The sequence below is a fragment of the Emys orbicularis genome, chromosome 14 (assembly GCF_028017835.1).
Source record: "Emys orbicularis isolate rEmyOrb1 chromosome 14, rEmyOrb1.hap1, whole genome shotgun sequence".
In the NCBI taxonomy this organism is placed as follows: Eukaryota; Metazoa; Chordata; order Testudines; family Emydidae; genus Emys; species Emys orbicularis.
The window spans coordinates 10,938,453-10,953,954 of NC_088696.1; the positions used below are offsets into that span (position 1 = coordinate 10,938,453).

A 15,502-nucleotide genomic window follows, 5' to 3' on the forward strand; every position below is an offset into this window, starting at 1 on the left:
GTCTGCATTGTATTTCTGGAAACCATGTTACTCTCTATTTCAATCCTAACCTTCCCTCCCAAATCGTAGTGAAAGATAAATTAGAGAACTTGAGAGTGAGAGAGAACCCCGAAGAGTGGGACCGGGGGGGCGGGGGGGGAGGAGGAGAGGGAACAAACCAACAATAGAAAGATTAATACTTTGCACCTACAGAGCACCTTTCATCAAAACACCTCATTTCCACACACTGAGAGAGGAAATTTGCTGCTTGTATTTCATAATACAGCTCAAAGCCATAGTATCCCAGAGCAGTTCATTAGTCATCCTTTGTTTACTCCTGAGGGAATTCAGCGCCAAAAAATTAAGAATTCTGCACCAAAAAATGACAAATTCTGCATATTTTATCAAAACACAATATAATCACACCATTTTCAATTATTTTGGTAATTTATACCTGTCAGCAAGTATGTCTGTAACAATACAGACAACAAAAAAGATTCAGGAAATGTATTTTGGACAAATAGATTCCTTATTAAGCATATTAGCACAGCTATATGGCTCCACAGCAAACAAGAAGGACAGAGGTTCGCACGCACACCCAGCCCTCCCTCCCTCCCGATCCAGACGGTGGGCAAGCAGGCTCAGCCCAGCAGGATCCAAGTGTGGAGGGGCTTCAGGTGTGGGGTGAGCGGGTTCTGTGTGGGGAAATCTGGGTTCTGGTGGCTCCGTTGGGGAGTTCCAAGTGCAAAGGGACTTTGGGGTGGGGGAGAAGGTGGCTGGGGCTCGGTGGGGGGGGGGAAATGGGGCTCGGCAGGGATCTCAGCTGGGGGTCCGGGTGCTGGGAGAGTGGGGCTTGATGGGATGGGGGTCTGGGTGCAGGTGGTTGGGACTCAGCCAAGCGGGGGTCCTGGTGCTGGGGGAGGTGATGCATGGGGGCTATGCAGATCGGGGACAAGTCCCTATGCAGCGACCCCTCGCCCACAGCTGGAAAACAATGGAGGCAGGAAGTGGGGTGGATGGGTGCAGAGCTTCCTGCAGCCGGGATAGGTTCCTGGAGGTGGGTCTGACCCAACCCCAGCCCCAAAAGCAGCCCGTGCAGGGGAAGAGGCAGTCCCATTCCTCCGCCCCCAGCCCAACCTGGACTAGCAGCTGTAGCCCGGCACACGGTAAGAGCCACCGGCCGGCACGTTCTCAACCCAGCCCCTCCTCAGCAGTGTGCAAGAGGGACAGAGAGAGCCCAGGCCCACCCCCACCCCTCTGAGACAGTGATTAACGTCACCTCCGGCTGCTCCCAAAGCCCAAACCAGATGCCCAACAACCTCGACCGTTACCCAGGAGGGGCGCATGAATCAATTTTTCTTCAGGCAAAAAATAAAACCTGTGGGGGACATTTATTCTGCGCTTGCACAGTGTCACAGAATTCCCCCAGGAGTAAATTTGTTACCATGCAACTGAAGTCTGCTTCTCTGAGTGTAGGAGCTGTGAAAGAATGGGATAGAAGCACCTCTAACCTTCCCCTAAGTAATCAGGTTACTATATTACTGACCCCTCTGCCTGAGCTAGCAGCTTCTAAAGTGTCCCTGTAGGTTCCTACTAGGGTGAATGGGTACAAAGAGAAATATGCCAAATTCCTCCCTTTTCCTTCCGTCAGGCCCACAAAACCTCTTCTCTCTTCTACATTAGTCTGAGTTGAGGTATTACTCTCTGTGAAGCCTTGCTACCTATCTGAAGGAGTCACTTTGTAGTGCCTGGTCAATCTGTGAACATTTGACTGCTGAGTGGTCAACAAAAGCCACTAAACTCACTTAAAGGCCACTGAACAGGCTGCACCTGGTAACAATTTCTGGTCCCCACAAACTTGGGTTGGTCTCAATTACAAGTTGGAAGCCCCCAAGTCATCTAGCTCCCCCAAATATCAGAATGTTTATCATAAACTACAAACGCAATTGCTGTCATACTTGGGGGGACTGCTAGGGTGTCTGGGGGCAGTTCCCCCCCCCTTTTCTTTTTCAGAGCCAAGATGTTGAGCAACTCAACTCTAGGTGGCAGAAAAATTCCACAGCTAGAACCAGAGCATCCGTGGAACCACTACATCCAAGGAAACAACTTAGTCACAATTCTCAGCCAGTGGCATCAAATGCCCAGACCTGGTGCACTAAAAGTCAATGCACAGAAAGCTTCCTTTGTACAGCAATGTACCTAAGCTGCCAAGAACCAACCAATCAGAGGTTCCCGATGCTCAGCTGGTATATCTTTACATAGCCCCAATGAAGTCAATGGAGCTACATCAATTTGCACCAGCTGAGGATCTGACTCTTAGATGCATTATTTAAGAGCCCACACAATCTTTTACATCTTGTATCCTGCCTTCTTACTTTTATACGTAGTAAGGAGCAAGCACAATATTTTGAGACTCCTCTGTAAACATTCTTCCCAAGTCATTCCTAGGTTCAACACACCAACCTCTAACATTTGTGTTTTACACGCAGAGAAAAAAAGCACCAATCCTTTTGCAAAGATGGTGCCCAGTACCCTGTTCCTGTAATAATGAAGCAAGATCTCCCTCATTAAATAGGAGCTGTTGAAAAGGCTCAGTGTAGTCAAAGTGTCACTGACCTATTGTCTGGGTCTGGAATCAATCCTGACAACCTTTGAAGCAAGAGTATATCGGTACGTTGTCAGAATGAGCTATTAGAAGAAAATGCACCATTATTTTAGGCAAGAAAACAGTAAACGCTCACAAAAATCATCAGAATTGTCTATCTGCACACACAATTACCTGATTTACATGTTCAATTGCAGTAACTATAAACACAAATTAGGCAAGCACTCTGCACATGCAATTGCCTGCCAAAACTCTGGCCCACAAAATGCACATATAATAAATAAAGCCACTGCATGCATACACTCTCTATTTATGGGTGTGTATGACTGACTATACAATAAGTGTTTACAACAGAGAAAAAAAATAATTCAAAAATGCCCGTAGTTGTCATAAATTTAGATTTTGTTAAGAGTTTATAAGAAAAATAAATGCAATCTTGGTATTCCTGAAATAAACAATCTTCAGTGTAACTGAATTTCAACTTTCTTCAGGCAATTGTTTCCTGCGTCATCTGTGACTTCTTAGTAACAAAGTTTTACAAACACTAATTCACAGAAATTTTTTCATGGTTTTAAAATTTCAAAAGAAAAACAATTTTGTTTTGTTCTGATAATTTCAACATCTCTGAAGTGCTAGAAACCCAGGCAACAGAAACCTTTTATTGCCAACTGTTCAAAAATCCTGAGCTTGGCCCCAAAAATTCATGATTGGCTTAAACGTGATGAGTTTTAAAAAATAATAATATATTTGAGGTTCTTTATTTATCTGCCTTCTGGTTTCTTGGTTCATGTTTTTAAGCTTTTCTCCACCACTACAAGAGCTAGGAACTTACTTTCCAGAGAATCTCATCAATCTCTCAATCCCAGCAGCTGGGCTTTAAGGAAAACATCACATCATGAGACTCATGATAAAACTGCAAGATCTGGCAATACTGGAAGCTCTGGGCAAGGGTGTGAGAACCAGAAAGGGACCCTACCAGGCTAGTTTCATTGTCCAAGCTGATTGAAATGCAAAAAGCAAACTGCATCGGTGGAAAAACCAATAAGATGTTTAGGCTTGGCCCTAATGCAAAGGCACTGGGGAGGGGAGAGAATGGAGGGACCCTTCCCACTTTGTGCATCCCATGCAAGGGCCAAACACAAGAGCACTCCCTGAGCATGGAGGCTACTCCCACAAAGGAAGCAGGATCCTGGCCCTACCCCACTCATCTCAGCTAGACAGCAAAAGGATGGCTGCAGGCTGTATCATCCTCCCATGCTCCAGGGAGCTGGGAGTTGCACCTTTAGAGGCACAATCCATGCACAAGCTGCTCCTTGGGGCAACATGCCAGACCTTTAAAATGCTGTCAGTGCTAACAATGCACGAGCTCTAAAACGCAACGGGAGTGAAAATGGCGAGGACACATTTTAAATTGGCAGTATACTCAGAAGACATGACACAAAGGGACAGAGGTGAAAGTGGCGGTGAGGCTGAAGGTGGCAGGATGCTTTCGGGAACTTTGAATGAGGAGGATGTGTTCGCAATGTGTACCACATTCTGACCCAGAGTCACTTAGGGAAACACCAGAACCCATTTCACTGAATCACAGACACAGGTTCAACAGATCAGTTCTTCTCTCTGCTTTCTTCCTTCCCCTCAAGATACAGCAAATCATGGCAAGGCTCATTGGGAGATTTTCCCCTTCCTCTCTCTGCCCCCAGGTTTTTATTTGCTTGGGTTTGAGAACGGATCAAAAAAAAATCTCACTGTTTTGTAGTTATGTTCATTACCCGTGTACCACAATCCTGTTTAACGAATATTAATACATTTCAACAAATCATGCATATGCCCCCGAGGTGCTGGCCCTGCTCCACTGGGCTCAGTGGTTCATGAAAAGGATCACTGCGGTCAGCACTGGCGGCACGTACTACTCTATAGGAGCCCATGGGACAGACTGATTAGCCCCGGCGCAGCGGTGGTCGTTTCTTGTGTTTTCTTCCCAGCTTGCTACACGTGAGTAGGGCTAGCCACAACCACGCCCTCAATCTGTGCCCTGCCATAGGGCTGTACGCTCCCAGCCATTTCATGCTAAATGTGTTTACAGACTGATTGTGTCAGGCTGGAAGGCTTCAGGTGAGCCCCTCACTGATAAGATGGCCAGTTATCCAAGGGAAGGCTGGAACCTCGCTGCTCAGCACAGTAGACATCTGATCATCAAAGAGCAGGACTCGGGCTCTATCTGCACAGAGGTAGGTGAGCCTCACCAGTACTTGAAATCAGCCATGTCCACCAACCAGAAGAGGTTCCTTTGATAGAGTTCTGCCCATGAACATTTTAATGAATGTTTTTGGCTCTATCTGGGCATTGCACTTTATCAAGCTGCAGGCCATTCACACATGAACAATGCCCTCCTTGCATTACTTTATTAACATCAGTGGAGTGACATCAAGGGTGAATTTGGCTATTTTCGGTTTGGATCTTATTCATTAGCATAGGTCACAGGCAGTCCTTGACTGACGGATCCTATCACCTATCCCAGATGACCCAGGGAGTCAACCCAAACCAACAGATGCCTTATTTGGTTTCTCAGAGAGAGGAGCTCTCTTGAGTTGAGCTGCACTCCAATTCAGTTAGAAAAGTCTGATTAAAATAGCCTTTACGCCTCCTAGCTCTTGTACCTGACTCTCCAGGTTCCAGCCCCTTTGCATAATTCCCCCGTTTCTGGGAACTGTCCCATTCGTTACACGCCAGTTTTAATACAGAAACATTCAAGGAGATGACTGTTCCCTTGTTGCATCAGAGTGCATGACTGCCAACTGCAAACATTCAAAAATTGTGAGCCAGGCCTCAGTAAATCATGAGATTCATTTTAAAATGAATTTGGGGGAGGGATTATTTGGCATCTGTTTTTTGAGCCTTTAGGGCTCATGTTTTCACACTTTTCTCCTCAACCCCAAGAGTTAAGAATTTACTAGTCATCGATATGTTCGGTTACAATGTTGGTTTTTTTGTTGTTTTTTTTTTTAAAAAGACTGGTTCTCTCCCCCTTCCCCCCCATTTCTTGCCATCAGTCTATACGCCACAAACCAATATTAATCTGGCCAAATCCCAGATACGCTATATTTAGTGAGTGTTTGCAGGTGCGCGCGCAGGTATGTTCTATACATATTACATGTATGTTTACATAACTCATCTACAGATATGCATACATGTGTTCTAATGCATATAGAATTATACACTACGCACGTATATAGATAATTACACCACATACATACACAGTAAAGTTGCAACACTAACCAACAAGCCAAAATCTGGTTTCTCAACTATCACCATGAAGTCTTTTCTTTCATTCTTTACCTGGAATAAAGAGTTCTGCAGTCCTAAATGAGGTGTGCTTTGAGCGTGAAAAAATATAAGGGATTATGAGAGAAAGCATTTTACTGTATCACATATTTAGCGTCTGCTAGCATTCACAGACTTCAAAATAGTAAACAGGTTGAATGTAGATTAAAAAAAAAAAATCTGTGAAATTAATGAGATCCAGAATCATTCTTCACCGTTGTACTAAATCTGTTTGTCTTTTTCCTCCAGTACTTGTGTGTGAAATCCTGGCCCCATTTAAGTAAATGGGAGTTTTGCCATTGATCTTACCGGGGCCAGGAGTTCTCTCTCTTCTTTATAGTCCAAACCTATAAACCGATATGGTCATAATGCCAACACAATGACACACATCATCAGATAGCCTTTTAACTAAGCACAAGTATAATATTTAATAAATGTTCTACCAGGGGACCATATTCTGGACTAGATTAGCTAACAGGTTTTTTCCATCACTAGCTGCAACATTCATATTAAAAAGAAAGATGATCTCACAATCACTTGAGGACCTTCTCCTCCAAGGTGCTGAGAACCCTCAATTCCCACTGCAGAATCAGACTTCTGCTCAGTACACAAGGCAAACTGCAAGCTTCCTCCTGGGACCTGTCATTATGTAATGGTTAGCATTGCATCTTTCCTCCAATGATAAATAAGATACATAAAACAGAATGGAATTTATGAGCGCCTTTCTTGTGCATGTCCATGAAAATGTAAAATGTACAAATGAGGATTTTTATGCTACTGGTATTAAAAGAGTTCTCATCCTACTGAAAAAAATATGGCTTCCGGTTGGGAATTGTATTCAAGTTCTATGACAATACCATGGCATTACTGGATACATAGATACCCTGTTTTTTTACTCTTTTGAAGATAATCCCTAAAGCAATGTCTGATGGAGGTGAAACAACTTTTAAAAAATTAACAGTTATTTCTTTAAACAAAGTTATGGCTAAGATAATAATATAAATGGCCTGTCATTTACAGCAGAATAACATCTAACAAATCATTTACAGTCTGCAGGACAGCTGGATTTTTTTTTCAATGCAGATGATGTTATTAGTGAAATATAGAAGGAATAATACTTTGGGCACAATTAGCAAAAACCTCCACGTTACCAATGGTTATCTACACATTCCAGAATTTTTTTTTTTTTTTTATGAGCCCGAAGAAACTATTCTGATGGCTGATACAGGCTTAATCATATTGTATGACTAAGAGAACACACCAACATATGCACGCATGGACAAACATATGCATTACACATTTATGTATAACAAAGGAGAGCATTAACTGGAAATATGAAATATTTTGACTTGCTGCTCTCAGACACATTATTCCATAAGGAAAATTTAATATAGTATTTCATTTTTATGGTGCACTAGAAAATTATTCTCTTAAATTTATTCCGTATCTGTCCTGATTCAGGGGCCAAACTTGCCTTACTTATGTTGGCAGATATCAGCGAACTTACAGATTTTGGAACATGAGGAGGAGTTAGGCACTTTCTTACATAGGTGTTGGAACTAGGGGTGCTACAGCACCCTCTGGCTTGTGGCTTGAAATGGTTTCCATCATATACAGAATTTACAGTTTGGTTCAATGGCTCTCAGCACCCCCACTATACAAATTGTTCCAGCACCACTGCTTACTTGGCTTATCAAGTAACTGTTTATTTTTATTATTACTTTAATTAGAAACTGGGGAACCTGATGGTGTTTGGATTTCAGGAACCCTCTAAATGTGGTTCTGTTTTTAAGCGTATTGTGAAACTTTCAAGTTCTGCATAATATTTCCCCCTTGATCAAATTGTTTTTCCAAGGGAAATTTAATTTTTAAAACCATGTTTTTCTAACTAAATGGGAGCCTGTGCTCAAGAAAACAGAAATTCTTTCTTGATAGCAATTCTTCCCTTGATTTTAAGACAACAGAGGAAAGAAAAGTTCAAAAAACATGCAACAGCACAATAGCTTCCATTTGGTCTTGAAAAATGAATTCAAATCTCTGTTCCCCCTTTCCTAATTTCAAGCATTTTTTCCTGTACCTGCTTCATTTATTTTCGATCACATATAAACACCTATCTAAGCAGTGAGTGTATATGCAATTCATAAGCTCCCTGGGTGACTATAACTTCCATTCTTCTTTTAAATATATTTCCCACAGAACAGCTCTGAATTCTCTTCAGGATTATTTCCAGTTTTGAATGGGATTGGTTATGTTCCATTATATCCAACCTGCCTGTAAAAGTGAAACTAAAAATAAGTAAGAAATGTATAAAAAAAAAGCTACTTTTTCCCTCAAGGAACTGGATGTTAATGAGTAATTTCATGCTTGCAATTATGCCTTGTCTTCCCAGATGGAATTACTAGGAGTATGTCATACCACAAGAGTGAAAATGAACTGCTTACTTCATCCTCCCCTTTTTTGCTGTATGCATGTATGTTACACGTAAACTCCAGGGACTAAAAACCAATTGCACTCAGAGTAAAGTCTGCTAGATTATACTCCAAGCGAAGGAAGAAACTAAATGAAAGGGAAGCGGCAGAAGGGAAAAAAAGAAGACACACAAAAGGGGCAAAGTAGGGAATGGAAAGAGATTCTACAGAAGTCCAGTTAAGACAGGCACCTGAAAACTATTGAAAATTTCATTTTCATCTTTGTACTCAAAATAGTTAATTCTCATTCTCCTCATAATGATTTAGAGAAAAGAGGTTAAAATGGATTATCATTGATCTTTTTTATTACAGTCATTGCCACTAACCAAATAATCCCTACACAAAGGCAGACCCTATTTAAAAAAAACAAATCCCAGAAAGAATATTCGTAAATGCACTGTCATTTAGAGTTTGATAAATGCAACAGAGGGTCCTGTGGCACCTTTAAGACTAACAGAAAGTCTGTTAGTCTTAAAGGTGCCACAGGACCCTCTGTTGCTTTTTACAGATTCAGACTAACACGGCTACCCCTCTGGTAGTTTGATAAATGTTTATAAAGCAAACAAACATCATTCCTCCCATAGGGAGAAAGTCAGATTTGTCCCCAAGCAAGTTGTTATCTGGCAAATGAAGTTTGTAAATATTAAAACGTCCTATTGGGACATTTGGCATTGAAAGATTTAAAAAAAAAGAAAGAAAACTAGCTACAAAGCTGACTGATATAAAATATATATATCTATATATATATTCCTGCACAGCAGCTGCATAGCCTACACAGGATGTATGTGTATTCATGAAACTATGCCATGTATAAAGCAAATCGTCTGAAGAGAAATGAGAAACAAAACAAACAATGGAAATAAAATACAGATCAGGCAAAATCCCAACATCTACAGGAAGGGCTTTGTCTACCCTACAGATGCTACAGCCGCACAGCTCCAGCACTGCAGCTGTACCACTGCAGCACCATAATATAGACACTTCCTACAGAGACGGAACTGTTTTTTCCATCATGGTAGTTAATCCAGACCACCAAAAGGTTGTTTCTTCCATCAGCCTAGGCACCGCTACATTGGGAGTTAAGTCAACCTAACTACAGCACTGAAGGGCGCACATTTTTCACACCTTCCAAGAGACAGATAGCTAAGTCAATTTAATTTCTCAGTGTAGACCAGGGTTAAGAGAGTCTCTCCTCTGTAGAACAGAGCATGGTTTTCAGGTCTTTACTTTGGTGCCCATGCCAACAATTTATCATAAAATTAATGTAAAGCGATTCCTATTTTTACTTTATACAGGTTAATTATAATTGAAGCATTTACCATTCACAGCGTTGAAAAAATGTATCATGTGATTTTTGTAAAGGTTGTGAATTCTGTCACTAAAATAAGATGGCCTAAATATTTCTCTCTTTATTTCCCTGCTTAGTGGATTCTCCAAGGAAAGCTGTCTTCTCAGAGCCAGAATGCATATTTTCCTAATTAAACAATGGAAAAAGTCACCTATCTTTACAAAACAACAGATCCTGGTTTATTATACACATTTCTACATGGAACAGTGTCTATCAGAGGTACAAACAACAGATGGACAATCCAGATGCAAAATAACCCAATGCCTGGACTTGAGTTGGTTAGCAAATAAAAGTTTCTGGGGCTGGATTTCAGTCACATATGTCCCAGGCGATAACAAAGAGGATATCAAATGTCTGTGACTAACAAATATCTTATCCATACCATTTATGTGCAGGCCTGGCTAGATCAAGGTTTAACATTTTGGCTGCCCCCACAACTTTTGCTTTCAAACACAAAATACAGTGAGGTTATTTCCTGGTTCAATTTTATTCCTCTTATGTAGGATGCGGTAAAACTCATCGTGCCACAGGATTTGCACAGTGATGATGCGAAGATTAATTAGCGAATGTTTGTAGAGCACTTTGAACATGGAAAGCTGCAAGTGTTAAAGTAGGCCTGTTTTCAGATGTGCTGAGTGCCCACAATGCTGCCTCCTTCAATGGAACCTACAGATGGTTCCGTAGCTCTGAAAAAAAAAAAAAAGTCAAGCCTCTTCTATTTAGATACCCAAGTATGGATTTAAGTGCCTAATTTTAGGCACTCAATATGTTTTCCATTTCTACCTTATCTTGAAACCAACAGTGATTTCTGTTTGAATTGTATACACCTGGCATTTTACAAAAATAAATTTAAATATCCAAGATCAAATGTCTAAAAACATGATTGAATACAGATCCACACATTCAGGCAACAAGTACATAATTATGGGGAATATTCTGCTCCCCTTGCTTGGCTGAGTAGTCCCTTGGAAATCAATGAGGCTATCTGCATGCATACATAAGGCAAGCAGGACTTAGCCCTAAACATACTGTATTTACTTAGTAAACTGGCACTGAGAAATGATCATTTCAGGTGCAAGACCTAGCACAAATAAGCACCACTCAACAAAATGGAGCTCCCACAGAAAACAATGAGACCAGCAACATGAGACATTGGTGCATGGAATGACAGAGTGATTTAGTATATTTTTGTTAATTATGCATCTTAAGGAGACAGGATGAGAGAAAACCACGTATTAATTAGAGAACTAGCATAAACTGAATGGGAAATTCTTTCAGAAAGTACTATCCTGGTGTCTGAAATAGAGTTAAAACCTTGCCAGAAAGAAAGAGGTAGTGTGCTCTCTTTGCACACATAAAAATTAATCTCTGGTGTATTTTTATTTTCTATTTTTTTAAATATATTAAGCACAAATATGATTACCCATATCAATATCAGGTATTACACCTCTTTTTTCCTTTTCAGATAGTATGGCCACTGCAAAGAAAATGCCTTTCGCCATTAGTATTCAACTTCCGCTCTGCCCCTCAGAGTATCTTCACAGAATGATGCAGAACCCAAACTTGTTCTATACTCATGTTTCCTTTGGGGGATTCTCCTTTAATGCTTCATTGCCTATTGCTTCTTTCCTACCAGTAGCTCAGTTTTCAGGGAGAGGTTAATATTCTTCTAGGCATGTGAACATCCTGGATAACTCAATAGAACAACAGAAGATGGCATGGTGGCAGCATATTAGGTATGAAAAAGAACGACATCAGGCCCTTCAGGTGGGCAGATGGTCTACCTACAGATAACTCCTGTTGATGATCCCGCTTGAGATACTCTGTGTGTCAGAATACTGTGTTAAAGAAACCTTGAACATTTACGTGTGTGCTGACCTCATATAAAGTTACATCCATGTTTGAAATAAACCTTCAAATACACCACTGACTGAAGGAAACTCATCCAAATAGACCACTGATGGACACCCATATAAAGGCTAATTCACAGTCCCACATTGTGAGTTTCCTATCGGAAGGACAGAGTTAAGCCAATGTACCTGTTCTATTCTACAGAAGATCCACTGAGGAAAAAGAAGGTATTTACACAAAAATCAAAAAGCCAGAATTAAACCACTATCTACCTAAAGTCTTATATGACTGTAAATACGTGTGTAAACTCATTAAATTTCATTGGTTCATACTGCTGCACCAAATCCCATTGGATCCTTTAAATGTATAGATACCACATGTTTTATATATGTGTAATTTTTTATTACATGTATACACACACACTCTCCATATTTTTAAGGCTAGTATATATTGCTATATGTACCTTTTGTGTTGGTAATATTTGCTTATAACTTGGTTTTCTACATTGTCCTCAATGAGGGAGAGAAAACCCTAAAGGAGACTACCATATTTCATTCCACTTTGTCAGTGTCTGGATAGGATAGGATAAGTGACCACCAAAATCAGAACCAACAACAAGGCCTAGACCAAGACAGCATATTCACGGTCCATACTAAAAGTATCTGGTTTCAAAATTAAAAGCATCCTGTCTCCCTCCTCCCTACCTCCAACCTTGCCAATACCTCAAATGTCATCTGCAGATTTTAGTTTAGATATTGTTAAAATATCCTAATTTCATATCACTGTCACATTCCCAGGGGACAAAACCATAAAAATATCACACAGAGAATAAAAACGAGATTTGCCTTTAAAACACAATAAAATTACAAGTTAGCAAACACTATTTATAGTTGAAAAAAAAAAAAGAAAAAAAAAAAGAAAAAAAAAATTCCCAACAACAGGGTTTTGGACATTGGGGTTCATTCACACATGTGCACATATACACATACACACAATCACACACAGAGGGATAGGGAAGAACAGATTCTTTAATTTTTCATTTTCCAGTCCTGTGCAAAGAGAATATTTGTTTTCCATCGGTTACTATGCGTACTTACTTTTCTTTTTACTTTTTTAGTTCAATGAGATTTGCTTTAGTCAAGTTTTTTTTCCCCATGTTATCACAGAACAAAATTATGAATGTAGGCAACTGGGGTTTAAAAAAAAAAAATTAAGGTAGACCTGTGGTTGAACCCTTCTTCCAACACAGCAAGATTCAGACTTGCCTGGCATTTTTGAAAGCAATATACAATTCTGGTTATACATTACACACATTCAGGCAATTAATTTTAAAAGCCTAACATAGCTATCAGCAAGCACTCTATAGTAGGCAGGTTTTGTAGATTTCCTAACCATCCCCGAGATGTAACTTAACAACATTGATTTTCTAGTAGACTGTAGGTGGACATAAAATTGAGCTGCCTGCGTTGACGAAGAGGCATAGTCAACATTAATCTGACAACAGGGCTGTCTTGTGTTACAGAGCAAACAGAGCCAAGGCATTAAATTCAGCAGCGGGGAGCTAGCTCTGTGTTGCAGGACAGGAGTGTGTCCTGCTCTTTGAGGAAGATATGGAGCATGTGAGAACAGGGTACTTACTGTAGCTGAGGCTAAGCTGTTATCTGCCAGGGTTACATGATGAGGCTCCCACCTCCTCAAAAATTTGGAGGTGAGGATCTTGCTAAGAAATGTCCGGGGGTGTCTGATGACACAAACCTGGATGTCCCCCTCTTGCAGCAGTTTATACCTCATGCCATTGCAGTGCAGAAGGGGTCGCCTGCAACGCGCAGCACCCATTTTACTCCCCTCAGTAGCAGACATTTCACCCAGCAGCGGCTTGCTCTCCTCGATCTGTCGGTGATCGCTGCCCCCACCCGAGCTGCCGGTAAAATCCATAGCAGCGTTGGCGTCTTGCTGAACGTCAACCGCCTTTTTTTTTAAAAAAAAGGTTTAAAAAAATAATAATAAAAAGCCCCCCCAAAAAAAAAACCGCCGAAGGGAGGAGGAAAAACTGTCCAAGAGGATGGGGGGGGAATGAACCACCCCCCAAAAAGGGAAGAAAGCAATTTAAAAAAATTCCTTGTTTCAACTACAACCAGCGCGTCTCTGCCCTCTTGTCAGCGCCGTCCCGGCTTCCTCCGGCGGGCTTCACTGGGCCAGATCCATGCCCCCGCGGAGCGTGCACAGCGGGGCGCAGGGGCAGAGCCCGGCACGGGCGCGGGGGACGGACGGGGCAGCTGGCCGCGGGCGCGGAGCGGAGCGGAGGAGGGGAACCCGCCTTGCGCGGGAGCGGGGGGAGCGCGGGTCTCTGCCCCGGACCCCCGGGGCTGCGCGTGTGCGGGGGGCGCGTGCAGCCGGCGCGGAGCGTGGGCATGTGGCTGCGGCGGCCGGAGAGGAGCGGAGTGGCTCCGCCGACAGATTGTTGCAGCAGCAGCCGCAGCGGCAGCCACTCAGGGCGGCTCTGATTGGTCCCCTCGGGGTCATGTGCGGGCCCCCCTCTGACGTCAATGGCCGCCGCAGATTGCGGTACCGTGCGCTGCCTGCTGAAGGCGGCCCGGCCGGGGTGTAAAGGACGGGCGGGGGCACGTGCCAAGCGGCGGCGGGGGGTAGGGCGCGCGCTGCCCCCCCTCAGAGCGGAGCCCCGGCGGGGGTGCTGGCTGTAGAGCGCGGGGGGAAGATAATGAGCGGCCCCTTGCCGGGAAAGGGGCGGGGCGGGGGTGAGAGGGGCGGGGTGGGGTAGAGGGATCCGGGGAGGGACGATTTGGGGCAGGAGGGAGCACAGAGGGAGAGAGGGGTGGGGGCAGGGGGATTGGAGTGGGGGAGGGAGTGGTTGGGGAAGGGGTAAGGGATGGGGGATCGGGGTGGGTGAGGGAGGGGGTGGGGTGAGAGGGATGGAGGATCGGGGTGGGGCAGGGGGATCAGAGTGGGGGAGGGAGGGATTGGGGCTGGGGTGAGAGAGATAGAGGGGTTGGGGTGGGGGCAGGGGGATCGGGGTGGGGCGGAGGGAGGGGGTGGGGCAGGGGTGAGAGGGATGGGGGATCAGGGGAGGGAGGGGTGGACGCAGGGGGGAGCACAGGGAGAGCGGGATGGGGATCGGGGTGGGGGGAGTTGGAGGAAGAGGTGGCATTGGAGGAGCAGGAAGTAAGGGAGGGTTTGTCCCAGAAGAGGCAGGGAGGAGGGGGGGTTAGCATGAAGCTGGGGGGCTGTGCTGCCAGAGTAGGCCTAACAACCCCCCTCCCCCTCATGCCAGGCCATCTGTATAGCCACCTTTCAGCCACTGGCACTGCCTTGCAACATGAGCCCTGCTGGGTCTCCCCCTTTGGGACAAGTTTGCTGGCCCTTTGTGGGAGACCCTGGCCTCCTCTCTTGAGGGAGGGCTTGCCTCTGTCTGTTTCAGGTAACATACTGGACAAAAGTAAGTCTGTCCATTCCTTTCCCCCCACCCCTTAAATTACCCTTTCAAACAGCACCAGTGCAACACCCCCGTCAAGGCCCTGGGAGATCAGAACCTGAGATAGATACTTTGCCCCCGCTATGAATGGGCAAGAACAAAGCTGGAGCAGCACGGGGTGAATTTTGAGGTTTCTGGCTTTTGTGTCACCTTGTGTTGCAACTAGCACAGAAAATAGTACAGGAAGCCCGTAACAGGCTGGTTGCAGTCACTGCCATAGTGAGTCTGCTTAGTGGTGTTCTTCCTCCGGTCTCAGGAAAGTTCTGGGAACTGAAACATCACCCAAAGTACAAGACATGTCAGCTGGCGGAGCGTTGAGTCCAGACCCCAACAAGATGGCGCCCAGATACTACGGTGATCAGCATTCTAAAAATATCTCAGTGACATAGAGGGGTAGACGGATGCTTAAATAATAAATAACCCCTCCTAAGCCCCACTTT

General features: G+C 43.6%; 1 protein-coding gene across 2 annotated transcripts in view; it reads right to left on the reverse strand.

Moving 5' to 3' along the window:
* CMIP (c-Maf inducing protein) overlaps positions 1-13,720 on the reverse strand; it is a 173,473-nt gene extending 159,753 nt beyond the window's left edge. For both annotated transcript variants that reach the window (XM_065416378.1, XM_065416377.1), the window contains exon 1: positions 13,211-13,720. In XM_065416378.1, the coding sequence (XP_065272450.1) occupies positions 13,211-13,507 (297 nt within the window). In that variant the 5' untranslated portion in view covers positions 13,508-13,720. The remainder of the gene's footprint in view (positions 1-13,210) is intronic.
* Between the last annotated feature and the right edge of the window lie 1,782 nt (positions 13,721-15,502).